Source organism: Gopherus flavomarginatus, chromosome 1, assembly GCF_025201925.1.
Source record: "Gopherus flavomarginatus isolate rGopFla2 chromosome 1, rGopFla2.mat.asm, whole genome shotgun sequence".
Lineage (NCBI taxonomy): Eukaryota > Metazoa > Chordata > Testudines > Testudinidae > Gopherus > Gopherus flavomarginatus.
In genome coordinates, this window is record NC_066617.1 from 209,336,611 (window position 1) to 209,353,778 (window position 17,168).

The following is a 17,168-nucleotide window of genomic DNA, read 5'->3' on the forward strand; positions in this document are numbered from 1 at the left end:
CTGAACCACCCACAACAATGTTTTTGACCCTTCAGGCTTTGGGAGCTCAGCCAAGAATTCAAATGGTTTTCAGAGAGTGCGGGAACTGTGGGATAGCTACAGTCGTCAGTCGCCCCTCCCTCTGTGAGCGTCCATTTCATTCTTTGGCTTTCTGGTACGCTTGTCTCAGCTCCTGAAGTTTCACACAACACTGTGTTGAGTTCCTGTTGTGGCCTCTGTCCATCATGGCCTTGGAGATTTTTTCAAATGTTTTGGCATTTCGTCTATTGGAACGGAGTTCTGATAGAACAGATTCTTCTCCCCATACAGAGATCAGATTCAGTATCTTCTGTACGGTCCATGCTGGAGCTCTTTTTTGATTCTGGGACTGCATGGTCACCTCATAGACTCATAGACTCATAGACTTTAGGGTCAGAAGGGACCAATATGATCATCTAGTCTGACCTCCTGCACAAAGCAGGCCAAAGAACCCTACCCATCTGCTTCTATAACAAATCCCTAACCTATGTCGAATTATTGAAGTCTTCAAATTGTGGTTTGAAGACCTCAAGCTGCAGAGAATCCACCAGCAAGTGACCCATGCCCCATGCTACAGAGGAAGGCAAAAAACCTCAAGGGCCTCTGCCAATCTGCCCCGGAGGAAAATTCCTTCCCGACCCCAAATATGGTGATCAGCTAAACCCTGAGCATGTGGGCAAGACTCACCAGCCAGCACTCAGGAAAGAATTCTCTGCAGTAATTCAGATCCCATCCCATCCAACATCCCATCACAGACCACTGGGCATACTTATCTGCTGATAATCAAAGATCAACTGCCAAAATTAAGCTATCCCATCATACCATCCCTTCCATAAACTTATCAAGCTTAGTCTTAAAGCCAGATATGTCTTTTGCCCCCACTTGTGTTGATCAACGCTCCATGCTGGGCAAACAGGAAATGAAATTCAAAAGTTTGTGGGGCTTTTCCTGTCTACCTGGCCAGTGTATCCGAGTTCAGATTGATGTCCAGAGCGGTCACAATGGTGCACTGTGGAATAGCCCCCGGAGGCCAATACCGTCGAATTGCGGCCGCACTAACCCTAATCTGAAATGGCAATAACGATTTCAGTGCTACTCTCCTCATTGGGGAGGAGTACAGATATCGATATTAAGAGCCCTTTATATCAAAATAAAAGGCTTCATTGTGTGGACGGGTGAGCGTTAACTCGGTTTAATGCTGCTAAAGTCAAAATAAACTCGTAGTGTAGACCAGGCCTAAAGGTTGTACCACCAGACTTCTCTAAGAGTTCTAAATTCGCTCCCATTGCCCAGGGAGGGTATGTGCGTGACTTTTTTCAGGATAAAATAGACTTTTTCTGGACAATATCTAAGACAATTGGTCAAACCATGTTTGAGAGTGATGATTAAAAATGACACCACTTTTTGAAAATACACTCACAATATCTGTTTGCATTCCTCTCACTACAAATCTGTGATTGCCAAACTTGAAATTGTGCAAGCCATTAAACACCACTGAAATTTGTGACTCAGGCAACTTTTTTTTTAAAATATTTATTTACCAAGAATTGCCATTATCATTTTGCATAGTGACCTAGGCCTTCTAAAACCTCCAATGCCCAACGAATGCTTTATAGAGTCTAGAGTCAGAGCAGTTCAAGCAGAAGAGAAATGGGAGGTCTGTGGATTATGCCTAAACTCCACAGTGCAGTTCAGAATAGGAGAGACTTGAGGTAGCAGGGACCCTGCTGCCTTTCTCCAGCCTCTACAGAGTAAATGAGGCAGGGGAAAACAAGATGTGCCATTTAGTGGTATGTGTGAAGAACGACGACTGTGAAGGGCAGCATGAGCTGTCGGAACCAGAACCCTACAAAGCTCCACATTCCAAGGAGAGGAGGAGGGAACTTTTTGCTCCGGATCTAAAGGCAGGGAGAGGTCACTGGTTTCATGTGTTTTTAAACCATGGAAATTAACAGAAAAAAGGCTCTCTCAGTGCAGGTTGCTATCTGCGTATCTACCAAGGAACTGCATAGTTAAAAAAATCTATGCATTTTATGTCCAGAAATGAACAGATAAGGGAAGATAAATATTCCAATATACTCATAGTACGTACAATCTCTTAGACAAACATAGTTATGTAAAATATCCCATTGCATATGCCAAAACCAACTTTAACTCTACACCTATAGACTCGTTTAGGAAGCCCTTGTAAAACAATACATGGTCCATTGTGGTATATTTTACACGGTTAGAGTCAGTGCTGGGAGAGGGCTTTTATCACACCCATGAGATGAAATGGAAAGATTAGATGCCTCAGATCAACCAAAAGTGCACACATACACACACACAACCTGGAGGTGGACCCGACCCAAAAATCTGAATTCAAATACACAATAGAGTTGAGAAACTTCAGAGCTGGATTCAGATGTGAGGTTCAGACCCTGTTTCACCAAAAATGAAGAGACTCAAAGGAATAGATATGTATATTTTGCTTCTTGCTTCTTGTGGAAGAATGTGCCTGGATCTTCTAATATGGCCTCATGATTGCAATACTCCCTATAGTCAGCATTTGTTTTCTCTGAGACGGGACCACACTTAGTAAATGCACTACTGAGAAGTGTTCATTCCTATTGTTACTATGAGGTGGAAGGGTGAACCAATTTAGGCAAAGTGAAACCCAGCCAGAACCTGGCCTGGATTAGTTGCAGCAGAGCTGGTTGAAAAAGGTTCCCCTCTACTAAGGATCCTGTGTTTGTTGGAAGGATTCTTTCATTGGGGAATAATGCAGGGAGCAGAGATGAGTAAGCTCTGGTAAGGCTGTTCCCCTTGGCACTACACAAAGCTTCACTCCAAAAGCTAGGTTAGGTGGTGGAGCATCAGCACAGGACTAAGCAACTCAAGAGATTGGAGCAGGGCGGGCTCCAACTTTTTTGCTGCCCCAAGTGGCAAAGAAAAAAAAAAAGATAAATCCGAGATCGACAGCACTTCGGCGGCAGCTCTACCATGCTGCTTCATTCTTTGGTGGCAATTCAGAGACCGGTCCTTCCCTCCGAGAGGGACTGAAGGACCCACCACCGAATTGCCGCCGAAGACCCAGATGTGCCGCCCCTTTCCATTGCCTGCCGCAAGCACCTGCTTCCTGCGCTGGTGCCTGGAGCCGGCCCTGGATTGGAGAGAGGCTCTAAGGACTCTTGGACTGCGTTACACACTGATGCTAACCCATGAGTAGGGTTTTGCAAAGGGAGAAGTGATATGATAAGGGACATTTGTGTATTTACAAATTCCAAGGCTGGAAGGAACCATTGTGGTCATCTAGTCTGACCTCCTGTATAACACAGGCCACAGGACTCCCCCAAAATAATCCCTACAGGAGATCTTTTAGAAAACAATCCAATAATAGTACTGCCCTATCTCACAGGCCTGTTCTGAGGATAACTATGCTAAAGTTTGTGAAGTGCTCAGATTTTATAGCAACGAGGGATGTATATCATAGGACATAGCTGGATAAATTACTTCCTACCCATATTTCAGTAGGGCCCTTTGGATTATTTCTCTTCTTGCTGGCAGCCACAGCTCCTTCCAGTTCAGTGTCCTCTGGGAATTTCTCTTCTCTGTTGGACATTCACTCCAGCAGATGAGGAACTGAATTAACAGACTACTGACAATGTCACAGTGTTATTTATCATTCATATAGCTATACTGATGCTCTGTTCTCTTTTTACCTCTAATAAAGATTTCTTTGTTTCATACACACGCTCAGTGCTTGTGAATGGAGAAGTATTGCAATTAAGTGCATTCAGGGAAGATATGTAGTGATTCCAGAAATTCTATGTGAGGGCAAGAGATGGCAGTGTTTGTTTGCTAGTTTTAAGAGAGACCCCTAGATATGTGGAACTTGGCCTTTGTTGCTGCTATTAATCACCAGGAAAAATGGCTACATAATAAGTATTTCACACATTGTCCCCAGCACTTTCTAATTACTCAGTTCAAACACTCAGACTTATAAATGGATCCCATTCTCCTAAATCTAGTCTTTTAGAGTATATCAGATGGGGCTGGGCTCAGAACTTCTTTACAGCTGAGGGTTACCGCAGAAGACCAGGAGGGGGACAATGGGCAGTAACAAGTGCCCTCTCCCCAGGCTGCGCCTGGTTTAAATGTCTTCTAAGGCTGGTGATGGAGAGAAGACACCCATAAGAAAGGCAGTGAAAGCTCAATGGATTAGGCCATGAGATCATGATTTGAGTAATGAGAGCTAGTCGGCAAGATGAACCTACTGCTGTAACCAAACATTACTACTAGGACTGGTTTGAAATTTTTGGATGGACAGGTTCAATCAGAAAATGCCAATTTGTAAGAAATTGAAATGTTCAACAGAAACAAGTTTGTTCTGATGGAAGCTCCATTGAAAACTAGACAGGTTTCATTCAGAAACTTACCTGATTTCCTGCCAGTCTACCTGCCTCCCTAGGTCCTGGTATCCTATATGGATGGGTGCTGGGAAGCCCAGGGTCCCTGGCTCTGCAGCAGCACATTGGCTCCCAGGGCTGCCTGATGAACTGCCCAGAGAGCAAACTGAAAAAATCTGTTTCACTTGATCTGAAATGGAATTTCTTCTGTCTTTCCCTCCTGCATAAAATATTTTTGACCTTTTGTCTTGATCTTTCATGGTGGAAAATGTTGAATTTAGAATGGCTATAAAACAGTACCGGTGAGAGAAGTGACTGTTTAGACCCATAGACAGGCTAGTTTTCTCTGACACCAGCAATTTACTCCTGTGTTCCTTCCCCTTGCCTTGTGGTGTCTACTTGGCACAACTTTTGGGGTCAAAGATTGATCAATCAGTTTCTTCCCTCCCCACTCCACACTCTCCACCCTCTTGTCTCTTTCTTCTCCTTTTCTTTCTTCAATGTTCTGTTTGCCTCTGCTGGAATAGTGCTACCTACAGAAGAGGAGGAAGTATTACAACCAGATTCAGTCCAATACTTCCTCCAGCCCCTACAGGTAATGCTGGTCCAGCCAGACTATGTCACTATCACCTGGCACTAGAAGGCTGGGTGCCAGGGGTGCATATCACAGGGAACTGAGAGAGGTTTTGGAGTTAAGAAAGGAGATTGTTTCTTCTGGACATACACTTTGTCCTGGACTTCAGGAATGATTTCCAGGTGCTTCATGCTCTTAAAACCAGCTGCTCGGTTCCTCCTTGTCACACTCATGGGATAAGCTGTCAGAGTTCAGGACTTCTCAGGTTGACCCTAGGCCTGTGTGCTAAGCAAACCTAATGATGGGACTCTTGAAGGAAACTCTGCCACACAGAGATAGGTCCATTGCAGCAGCTTCACCTGTATGTATCTAGGATAGGCCTTAAAAAAAAAAACAGATCTGGTGTTAAGCATGGTTTGGGAGGCAGAATCCAACAGATACTAAGTAAAAAATTTTGACTCACAACAAATTTCACTTATGTCACCTTAGAGAAACAGATAGTGGGTGAGTTTGGAAGCACAATAGGAACCCATGTGTCATCTGCTCTCTCTTTTGCTTGAGAATGTATACCAAGCTGAACACATTTCCCTTCCAAATAAATTGCCTTTATAAACTAAGGAGCAAACTGCTATATATTTTATATCCTGTTATTTGCCATTTTGAAAACAACCACATGCTAAATTTTAGCAAGGGGACCATATAGCCAATGAATATCTCCCAAGTGGAACTGTTTTAATTTAGTTGATTGGTTACTACTATGGCAGGTACAAGTATAAATAGAAGAACGAAACTCTTGATGGTCCCTCGGCAAGTACCTCGAGCCCCAGATACGTATTTCCCTTCTAATTTTCCTGCAACATTTTTGACCAAATGACTGTTTTGATTATATTTTGAAGCGTGATTTTTTGGCCTTTGATTCCACAGACTGATTGTTATTCAGAGTAGGTGGAAAAAAAAGTGGCCTGGCTTTTTTTTTCCATTTGCTTCAATGAGAACAGTGGGTGATCAGTATTTTTGAAAAGCAGATTGTACAGTAGAAGGGCCAAAAGGGATTGTGAAAAGCAAATAGCCAAAGATAAAGATAAATAACAAGAAATTCTCAAAGAATATCAGAAGCAAGAAGCCTTTCAGGGTTTATTAAATTACTAGGGAGGAAAAGGACACTGCAGAGATATTACTAAAAAAATATACCTCAGCCTTTCTAAAAGGGGATGATGGGCAGATACCTACCCCTGAGATACTTTATACAGGTGGTAATAAAGATGTGGCAGTGCTAGAGAGTGAGGTGTCAACATAAGACATGCTGGAACAAATGTATAAAATAAAAGAGCAAGAAGTGACCTTGACTGGTTAGTGACTTGGCTGAGCTGTTAACAAAAATCTGTAATAGATAATGAAAATTAATTATTGCGTTAGTAGATTGGAAGGTAGCCAATGTTGTTGCTATTTTTAAACGGGTACTTAAAGTGAGTCTGGGAACTACAGATCAGAGAGCCTTACCAGGACTAGGTACATTAATTGAAAAAATAGAGAATTATAAAACACTTACATGAGAGCATAAAGAGAAGACCAGCAGTGCTCCTGTAAAGGAAAATTGTCTGGCTAACCAGTTAGAATTCTTTTTAGGGAGTTAACAAATTAGTGGATAAAGGAGAACCAGTAGATGTAATTTGTTTGGACTAGAGCTGGCCAGGAATTTTTTTCAGGGAAACAGATTTTTACTAGGAAAATGCCAATTTGTCAAAACAACATTTGTAAAAACATCTCCGTTTCAACAAACTCCTGATGAAACACAGGCATAGATCTGATGGAACTTTGTCTGGTTTCTTGCCAGCTCACATGGTGGGCTGCTGAGGAATCTGGGCTTTCAGGGTTCATGGCTGTGGGGCAACTCTGCCACATGAACTGCCTTGGAATTGGGGACCGCAGAGCTTCCTGGTTTTGGGGCAGCACAACTATGTGGACTGCCTTGGGACTGGGGACTGCAGTGTTTCCAAGGATTGTTGTTCTAGAGCAACCTTTCCATGTGGACTTCCCCAGAAACTGGGTCCTCAAGGCTTCCAAGCTCCCTGCCACAGAACTGGGCTCCTGAGCTCTAGCAGGGGCTAGCTTAGCTTAGCTCAGCATCAGGATACCTGGTAGCCCTGAGAACCCCAGCAACACTATGACAGATGAAATTATGCCTGATTCTGGTCTTTCTTAAGCCCTGATCTACACTAGAAATGTACGTCTGTATAACTACATTGCTCAGAAGTGTGGAAAAGCCACACCCTTGAGCGACGCAGTTAGACCAATCTAACTCCTGGTGTAGACATGGCTATGCTGATGGGAGGACTTCTCTTGTTGATTTAGCTACTGCCTCTAGAGAAGGTGGAATTCCTAGACCAATGGGAGAAAGTCTCCTGTCAGCATAGATGGTGTCTTCACTTAGTGCTACAGCAATGCAGCTGCACTGCTGCAGCTGTGTAAGTGTAGACAAGCCCATGTATATCAGGAGTAACCCTGCTGAAGCCAACAGAGTTACATGAGTATATAATTGATTTGAGAAAAAATCATCTCATAATGTATCTACTATGACTAAAACATGGTTTCCTCTCTAAAATAGTTATAAAAATATGCTTTTTCTGTCCACATGGGCTAGAAAATACATTTTATAATGCATCTTAGTCACAACCACATTTATTGCACAACCTTGTTTGTACAAGAATATTTTTGTAGTATAGATGAAGCCAAAAGATATACATACAGCACTGTACATGGATCATTGTCTGGAAAATGTAATCAGAATCTAGACACTGATGCAAGTGTTATCCAAATCAGTGGAAAGATTTCCATTGGCTTGAATGGATGCCCAAATAACCTGCTCCAAAGATCACTGAATTCAGTAGGAGTCATTCCGTTGACTTCAATGAACTTTAGATCAAACCTTTAACTCACATATATAGTGAGGAGATGAAATGAGCCCCTTGAGATGTGAAAGATTTTCATCCTATGTTCAAAGTTTCCAGAAAATCTGAAGACTACAAACTGCAATGGAACAAAAGGGGTTTTGGTTACTGGCAGTTGTCCTGGTATTAGAACTCAGAACACCTCAGAAGGAGGTGAACTACCAAGTAAGTACACTTAACTTTTCATCTCAAGGTGACGATGTATGAGCCTGAGTCTGCTGCTATTAAATTCAATGACAAAACTATTGACTTCATATGGCGACCTACACTCTTTGCAGAATAAGGAGTTTGTTACAAAGGTAATAGAAAAACACATCTAAACTGAAACTGTACTTTAAGTAACTGGAAAGCTGTTTCCTAATAATGATACTGTATCAAATTGTCTTAAAAACTCTCACTTCAGAAGTTCTTCCCATCTAACTCAGGGGTCGGCAACCTTTCAGAAGTGGTGTGCCAAGTCTTCATTCATTCACTCTAATTTAAGGTTTTGCTTGCCAGTAATACATTTTAACATTCTTAGAAGGTCTCTTTCTATAAGTCTATAATATATAACTAAACTATTGTTGTATGTAAAGTAAATAAGGTTTTTAAAATGTATAAGCTTCATTTAAAATTAAATAAAATGCAGAGCCTCCCGGACCAGTGGCCAGGACCCAGGCGCTGTGAATGCCACTGAAAATCAGCTTGTGTGCCGCCTTCAGCACCTGTGCCATAGGTTGCCTACCCTTGATCTAACTGATCATATGTCTTTGGTGCGGAGGAGGCTCCTCTCCAAGCTTCTTCCACATTCTGGTTACTTTAAATCCCAAAGAAACAATGATAACTATCACTGAAATGGGAGTAGCATCTCTCACATACATTATCTTTAGTTTTTCATCTTAGTCTGTGCACAAAAGGTGGGGGCAGCTTTAGTTTACGATATAGATAGAGGTTATGGAAAACTGGGAGTTCAGTCAGATTTGAAAGATCGTATTACAGGCCTGATCCTGTAGTCTTCACTCTGACTTTGGTGTTTATCTGCCAATGGAAGGTTTGCCTGAATATGGATTTATATTATTGAATTATTAAATACAGAGGGTCCATTCCTCAGGGGGTGTAAATTGGTGCAACTCCATTGAAGTAAATTGAATTGTGAATTTACACCTGATGAGACTGTCCTGGAGACTCTGAAAAAAGCTTTTTGTCCTTGAGATTCTGTCATATCTCTATTCTGTCAGATAGAAAAAGAGCAATAAGTTCCCCTCTCTGAACATACACGTAGGAGACCAAAGACAGCAAAAAAATAGCTCTCTTAACAGGGGAACAAATAACCCTTGTGTTGGTTGGCAGAATAGGAAAATGATAGAATCTTAATGACAAAAAGTACTATTCACATCCTCTGTATGCATCACCTGGATAATAGCATAGCTGGGAGGTTTAAGAGTGGCAACCATGTTAGTCTGTATCTGCAAAAAGAGCAGGAGTACTTGTGGCACCTTAGAGACTAACACATTTATCTGAGCATAAGCTTTTGTGGGCTACAGCTCACTTTTTCAGATGCATAGAATGGAACATATAGTAAGGAGATATATATATATATACAGAACATGTATATTCAAGCCTAAGTTAATGGTATCTAGTTTGCATATTAATTCAAGTTCAGCAGTTTCTCTTTGGCTTTAACTTAGGCTTGAATAGAGACTGGGATTGGCTGAGTCATTACACAGATTGAATCTATTTCCCCATGTTAAGTACCCTCACACCTCTTGTCAACTGTCTGAAATGGGCCATCTTGATTATAACTACAAAAGTTTTTTTTTCTCCTGCTGATGATAGCTCATCTTAATTTATTAGCCTTTTAGAGTTGGTATGGCTACTTCTACCTTTTCATGTTCTGTATGTTTATATATCTCCTTACTATATGTTCCAGTCTATGCATTTGAAGAAGTGGGCTGTAGCCCATGAAAGCTTATGCTCAAATAACTTTGTTAGTCTCTAAGGTGCCACAAGTACTCCTGTTCTTATAGCTGGGAGAAGCTCTCACATTAAGCCATTAGGCAAAGCTCTTATCTGTGGTGTAATCAAGTAAATTATAAAGTGCATTTTGGTCACAGTAGAAATACTGAAATTAATTCACTCGTGCGAATGCAAGGTAACTTTCCAACAACCAAAATGTTTACAGGTCCTCTATCATGAGAAGTGAGATCTGCATTCTCAGTATCTTTATTCTAACAGATGGGGTTTTAAGAACCAAATTAAATATGGAGTTATGGAGAATTTATAGCTGCAAAACTGTATATGTCAGACTATCCCATAGATAGTCCAGTGGAAATTGATGGAGTATGGATTAAAAATAAGCATTTATGGGGAGGAGGAAGGGAAAGAAAAATACAGTAACCTGAACTTTGTTGCAAACAGCCAAACGCCAGTGTGCAGTAAGAGAGAAAGGACTGTGGAAAGCTGGGAATCAATGCTGTGGAATGCCAGACAAAGAGATGCTGTTTTGATGCAAGCATCAAAGGTGTTCCCTGGCGATTCATTCCCTACTCAAAGCCAGGTAATGTATCTATGGGCTTGGCTACATTTGGAAGTGTGCAGCGCTGGGAATTACAGCTGTCTTTGTACAGCTGTGTAGGGACAGTGCTGCAGTGTGGCCCCACTGACCGCTACCAGCGCTGTTGGGAGTGGTGCATTGTGGGCAGCTATCCCACAGAGCACCTCGTCCCATTTTGGTGCCATGGGTTGTGGGAAGCGGACGGAAGGGTGCAGGTCATTCTGCTTCCTGTCCCAATGTCCCATGGTGCATTGCTTCACATCCCAGCAGTCACTGTTTTTCTATCCACGTTTGGCACCATCATGAGTCTCCCAGTGGTTTCTGTGCAGCGCGATTTCTGTGGGAAATGGAGCCCGAGCTGGCAGTTGAGCTATTCCTTCAGCTCTAAAGTGACAGTGAGGAGTCTGACGATGATATCGAGTCGCCTGACGCGTGTGACACTAAATTGCTTGTGGCAGTAACGGACATGCTCAGCATCATGGAGTGCCTCTTTTGGGCTCGGGAAACAAGCACTGAGTGGTGAGATCACATCGTCATGGAAGTCTGGGATGACGAGCAGTGGCTGCAGAACTTTCGGATGAGAAAAGCCACTTTCATGGAACTGTATGAGGAGCTCACCCCCACCCTGCGGCCCAAGGACACAAGATTGAGAGCTGCCCTGCCAGTGGAGAAGCGGGTGGCTATTGCAATCTGGAAGCTGGTAACTCCAGACAGCTACCGATCGGTCGGGAATCAGTTTGGAGTGGTTAAGTCGACCATTGGAATCGTGTTAATGCAAGTTTACAGGGCCATTAATCGCATCCTGCTAAGAAGAACCGTGACTCTGGGGAACGTGCAGGACATTGTGGATGGCTTTGCACAAATGGGTTTCCCTAACTGTGGAGGGGCTATAGATGGGATGCATATTCCTATTCTGGCACCACCCCACCTAGCATCCGAGTATATTAATCGGAAGAGGTATTTCTCTACGGTTCTCCAGGCGCTTGTGGATCACTGTGGGCATTTCATTGACATTTACACAGGCTGGCCTGGAAAGGTGCATGATGCACACATCTTTTGGAACAGTGGCCTGTTCAGGAAGATGCAGGCCGGGACTTTTTTCCCAGACCAGAAGATCACATTAGGGGACGTTGAAATGCCCATTGTAATCCTTGGAGACCCCACTTACCCGTTAATGCCTTGGCTCATGAAACCATATACAGGGAAGCTTGACAGGAGCAAGGACCGGTTCAACTACAGGCTGAACCAGTGCCGAATGACTGTGGAGTGGGCTTTTGGCCGTTTAAAAGGGCGCTGGCGATCTCTGTATGGGAAGCTAGACTTGGGGGAAAGCAACATCCCTGCGGTCATATCCGCGTGCTGTACCCTCCATAATATTTGTGAAGGGAAGGGTGAAACATTCAGTCAGGAATGGACCTCCGAGGTTCAACGCCTGGAGGCTGAATTTGCACAGCCAGAGAGCAGGGCTACTAGAGAGGCCCAGCACAGGGCTACAAGGATTAGGGATGCCTTGAGGGAGGAATTTGAGGCTGAAAGCCAACAGTAATGTTTGGTGCCTTGCACGGGAGTGAAGTGCAGTGGTTACAATGATTTGCAGTGCCTCTTTTTTCCTTTGGCTACGGTATCTTTCACTTTCTGCAATAATAAAAACTGTTTTAAAAGCCAAGAAATCATTTATTGAAAAGAAAGTAAATAAAAGGGCAGGGTGGTAGGGTGGTGGACTGTACAGTCAGAGGTTTGAATATGTCCTGCCTGGAGTACTGTGCAATGACTGCTGCACTTCAGGATGAAAATGCTGCATGGTGATGGGGGTTGAGTGCAGAGGGTAAGGGTCGTAGTTCTCAGGGCTGGTAGGTGAACTTACAGGTGTTGGGAGCAGCTGGTGGTGGTAAGAACCTGGATGCTGGAGAAGGGGGTTTTGAGCTGACATTGGGGAACAAGAGAGAGAGCTTTGGGGGCGGGAGGCAGCACAGTAGTGCTCTGTCTGCATGGCTAGAAGTGACTGGATACAGTCCGTTTGGCGTGCCAGGAGGCTTGTCAGCTGCTTCGTGCTTTTCTTCTTAGCCAATGCCTTTCTCCTGCTTTCTCTTTCCCTCCAGTGCTTCATTTTTTCTCTCGAGTCCTACAGCTTCTTACTCTCTCTGGCAGACTGATTCATAGCTGCTTTCACCATATCTTCTTTGCTTTTTCGTGGCTTTTTCCTCAGGTTCTGTAGCCTTTCAGCAGTCTCTGATACGGCCAGTCAAGTAGTAATAGTAGTCAAGGACACTGTTATTAGAAAGACAAAAATTGAAACATTTAACAGAGAGGCAGCATTGTGTATAATCACAGTGAAGGAGTTTACAGTCTCACTTTAGCATATTTTCCATATACCAAACAGAGCACAGAGAGCCCTCAGCAGTGAAGACATGGTGAATAAGGGGGAATGAGTGCAGGAGTTAATCAATCCTGGAAGCTATCTCACTGCTGCAGGTCACCTGGGAAGGGGGACTGATTGGTTCGGGGCTGCACTGGGCTTTCTGTGCTTTGGGGAAAGCAAAGAGCTGCAGGGGGACCTACATTGAACACTATCCCTACATTTTCCACAGGAGTTAATCCTGGAAGGTATCTCACTGCTGCGGGTCACCTGGGAAGCAAGGGAGAGTCTTCTACAGCAATGCAGTTTCTGCCGTGGCCCCTATGCAGCTTGCCTGTGTGCAGCAATGGACCCCCACCCCTTGTGGCACAGTGGCGTGGACGTGTTACCCTGACTGGGACAAGGACCACAGTGGCTCTCCCTATAAACTTGCGCAAGCGCATTGCCCATGCTTTGGCAGAAACTTTTGAAGAGATTACCGAGGCCGATTACTGCGACATGATAGACCACATCAATGGGCTATTCCACATCTAGGCATGCATGCATGCAGCCATAACCCCTGCCTCCTCTCCTGAAACATTTCCATCATGAAAATAAAAGCTGCTTACAGGGAACCCGCTCCTCTGCTTCTTCTTCACCAACAAGTTCCAGCTGCTGCGACTGGCTAGCTTCTTCCTGGCTTGAGAAGAGCTCCTGGCTGCATGCCTCCTGGGACTCCGGGGTGTCGCCCCCCACCCCAGTACCCTCACTCTCAGTTCTTCCCCCCCCTCCACCTCCCTCTCCTCTCCCTGCTCTGAACTGTCCATCGTGGTCGTTGGATTGGCAGTGGAGTCACCCCCAAGTATCGCGTCCAGCTCCTTCTAAAAACGGCAGGTCGTGGGGGCAGCACCTGAGCGGCGGTTTCCCTCGTGGGCTTTGCAATAGGCACTCCGCAGCTCCTTTACTTTAACCCTGCACTGCACCGCGTCCCGGTCATGGCCCCTTTCCAGCATGGCACTTGAGATCTGCCCATAGGTATTGTAATTCCTACGGCTGGAGCGCAGCTGTGACTGCACAGCTTCCTCCCCCCAAACACTGATGAGGTCCATCAACTCGTCATTGCTCCATGCTGGGGCTCATTTGGCGTGTGGAGGCATGGTCACTGATTGATTGCACTCCACACCTGGCTGAGCAAACAGGAAGGGGATTTTTAAAATTCCCAGGGCATTTAAAGGGCGGGTCACCTGAGGCCAAGGCAGTAGAGTTTGAACTGATGAGCAGAGTGGCTGAACAGGCATTCTGGGATACCTCCTAATACCCTGGAGGCCAATTACAGCGCTTTTGGTGGCCACACTTGATGAGCAGCGCTGCATCACCAGTGCTGCAATTGTTATACCCGAGGAAGAGCAGGAGTACAACCAGCGCTGCAGCCAGGGAGATGCAGGGCTGTATGTGCCTTGCAAGTGTAGACGGTGAGTAAGTTGCAGCGCTGGTGGTGGGTTTACAGCGCTGCAACTCTCCAGTGTAGCCAAGCCCTATGGGAAATACTCTTGGCTTCCAGTGTTTCCTCCTTACATCAAAGTTCTGCTCTCTCTTAGAGATACTGACTATCGAAAAGGCAACTGTAGCATTTGTAGCTTCACCAGTGAAAGTTTTAATGATCAAACCTTTCCTGAAGTAGAAACTGTCTCATGCCCAGTAATTAGAAGCATTGTCAGGAAATTGTTATTAAATGGGCAGCCTCTGTCCCTTCTCAGTGAACCTCTCTCCCAAAATGTAGTTTCTCATTCCAGGCCAGGAAACCCAGCAGGTCAAGCTCCTAGAGTTACACTATGCATCACCTGGAAGATGGTACCAGAGATCTCTCTGATTACAAAGGGTTAATCCATTTTTAGACATTGTTGAAGTCCAACAGATCATTAGTTTATGACCTTGTCTTGTAACAACTTCTGCTGATGTGTTTATAACCATCCATAACACTAATCATGTTTGTAACATGCTGATAATATCTATTATTCATTTATTCATAGCATTTTATATGCCATTGATAAATGAAAACGTAATATCAAGTACACCAGAATAATAAAGATCCAGTAGTCCAGCACACGTAGTACAGAAAAACTCAGTCTTATCGCTCCCTTCCTTTGTAGTGACTATTCCTAGCCAAGCATAACTTTATAAGCCAACACTGTTAGCTTCCTTCTTTAACAGAGTTTGTGGAAATCCTGTGTCTTACGATAGCCCAAGGGATTTCAATATTGAGAAGTATGACTCCCAAGATTTGTCTTTAAGAATACCAGACTTATTGTGAGCCATGGGACCAGGTAAATTACTCTGAACAGGAATTTTCCTGGGAAAACAGGCAGGAAAAAGAAGCAGCAAAGCTCTCAAGCGTGCTGGATTTGTCATGGTTTCACATTTCTGCTGAATCAGGAAGTGTGTTCTGCTGCCAAGCCCAGTCACAGCACTGCTCCGTGAGTGGAAGGAGGGAGCTCAGTACTTGTAGTTTAGTGATGGAAGGTGGATTACACTGGAATTGAGATGAGCATGATTTCAACTCTCACCTCTACTGGCTGCTGTTAACAATTCTATGTACTAAAGCAATCAGAGATAGGCACCCAACTCTCTTAGGCCCTTTTGAAAATCCCACTCTACAATATTATAGTTTGTCAGCTTTTACTGCAAGAACTGAGATTTCATTTCTCAATTTCTTAGTTTTTCAACTGGTAGGATGCTTAAATCTAGGTGTTCCCATTTTTTAGAGAACAATGAAGTTCAATTTCTGAAAGCGTATGAGATAAATGCTAAAAATTTGAATGAGCAGAGTACTGAAAACTAACCATGAACAGATACATGTGAATGTGCTATGGACATAAAGGAAAGAAAGAACCATGGTTATTCAGGCATTTCAGAAAAATAATGACAAACTAAGGGCTGTTGTTTTGATTCAGAATACCCAAGTGTACCCTGGTGTTTCCATCCTCGAATAAAAAAAGATAACATACTTCTATGAAATGTGTATAATTATCCTATTGCTTGAATACATGAAACAAATGGTAGTGGAGAGTGATGCTGTGTTCTTTCCCGGCCTGCATTATGCTTCGTATGACGCTGGCAAATCCCTTTTCTGCAGAACTTAATGAGTCCTTCCTTTATGTGGTGTTCTGTCTCTCTTATACACATACACTCACAGGCTGCACAGCATGGTTTATCCTTAATCGGCTATCACATAATAGTAGTAGGGGGAAGGATAGCTCAGTGGTTTGAGCATTGGCCCATTAATCCAGGGTGGTGAGTTCAATCCTTGTAAGAGGGATTTGCGGATTGGTCCTGCTTTGGGCAGGGGGGTTGGACTAGGTGACCTCCTGAAATCCCTTCCAACTCTAATATTCTGTGACTCATTTTTAGTGGACTATGCATGCCTAACTCAAAATATCCAAGACTGTGTAATGTGGAGAGGATACCCTTACATATGGCATGAGCCAACTCCCATTAACATCAGTGGGAAATTTAATTTAATTTTAATTAAAAATCTAAATAATTTCCATGAACATTTTCATTGGAAAATATTTTGACTATTTTTTTTGACCAGCTTTAACGCTGGTTGTGAATTTGAGAGTAGTGTGAGGAATAATAACAAAAAAAATGTTTAAAAATGTTTGCAGTTTTTCATTAGAATATCTTTTCAGCTAGCTGTAGTGAAGTGTCTATCTTCATTAACCTGAAAAATAGAGAATAATTATTGCATGGGCGTCACAGTTATCTTTTGCCTACACAGATAAATGTCATATATTGGTTTCGTTTTGCTATATGTACATATGGTACTATTCTTCTGCTATTGGCCCTCCACAGCTAGTATCCTGTGTCCTCCAGTAGCCATCAGCAGAAATCCCACAACAAGGGCAGATTCCAGTTGTGGCATCCCAGTCTTCATGCAATTTCCACTGTCAGGGTCTCTGCTTTGATCTTAGTCACTTCTTGGACATAACAGAACTAAAGAAAAAGAAAATCTTGATATACTCCTTCTCATAGATCAACTGAACTGTGTTCAGTCATCTGAGCATGTGTAAAAGGGGACTGTTGAGCTGAACAATTGCATAATACACACCTTTCAATTTGTCATAGCTTTGCTCCTTTGTGATTCAGAAAAATAATTTTCATTGACCTCTGGACTTGATGGGAAAATCTGACCCTTTCAATATTGGTTTCCCCTTTTTTCTACTCTAGATTGTTAAAGAAAATCTACTCCAGGAACATACACCAGGAACTTCTGTCAATAGAATCACTGAAGAAAGAATTTGTTTAAATCTTCTGGTTTATACTCTGTAATAATTCTGATTTCCGGGTCATTCCTGTCTTGGATCTACTTCTT

The 17,168-nt window shown here is 43.3% G+C and overlaps 1 protein-coding gene across 1 annotated transcript; it reads left to right on the forward strand.

Moving 5' to 3' along the window:
* The first annotated feature begins 10,052 nt into the window (after nt 1-10,052).
* On the forward strand, nt 10,053-15,809 carry LOC127043278 (trefoil factor 2-like). Its single transcript, XM_050937255.1, is given in 3 exon segments — nt 10,053-10,059; nt 10,348-10,464; nt 15,646-15,809. Coding segments are annotated over 3 exon segments (288 nt in total).
* The last annotated feature ends 1,359 nt before the right edge of the window (nt 15,810-17,168 follow it).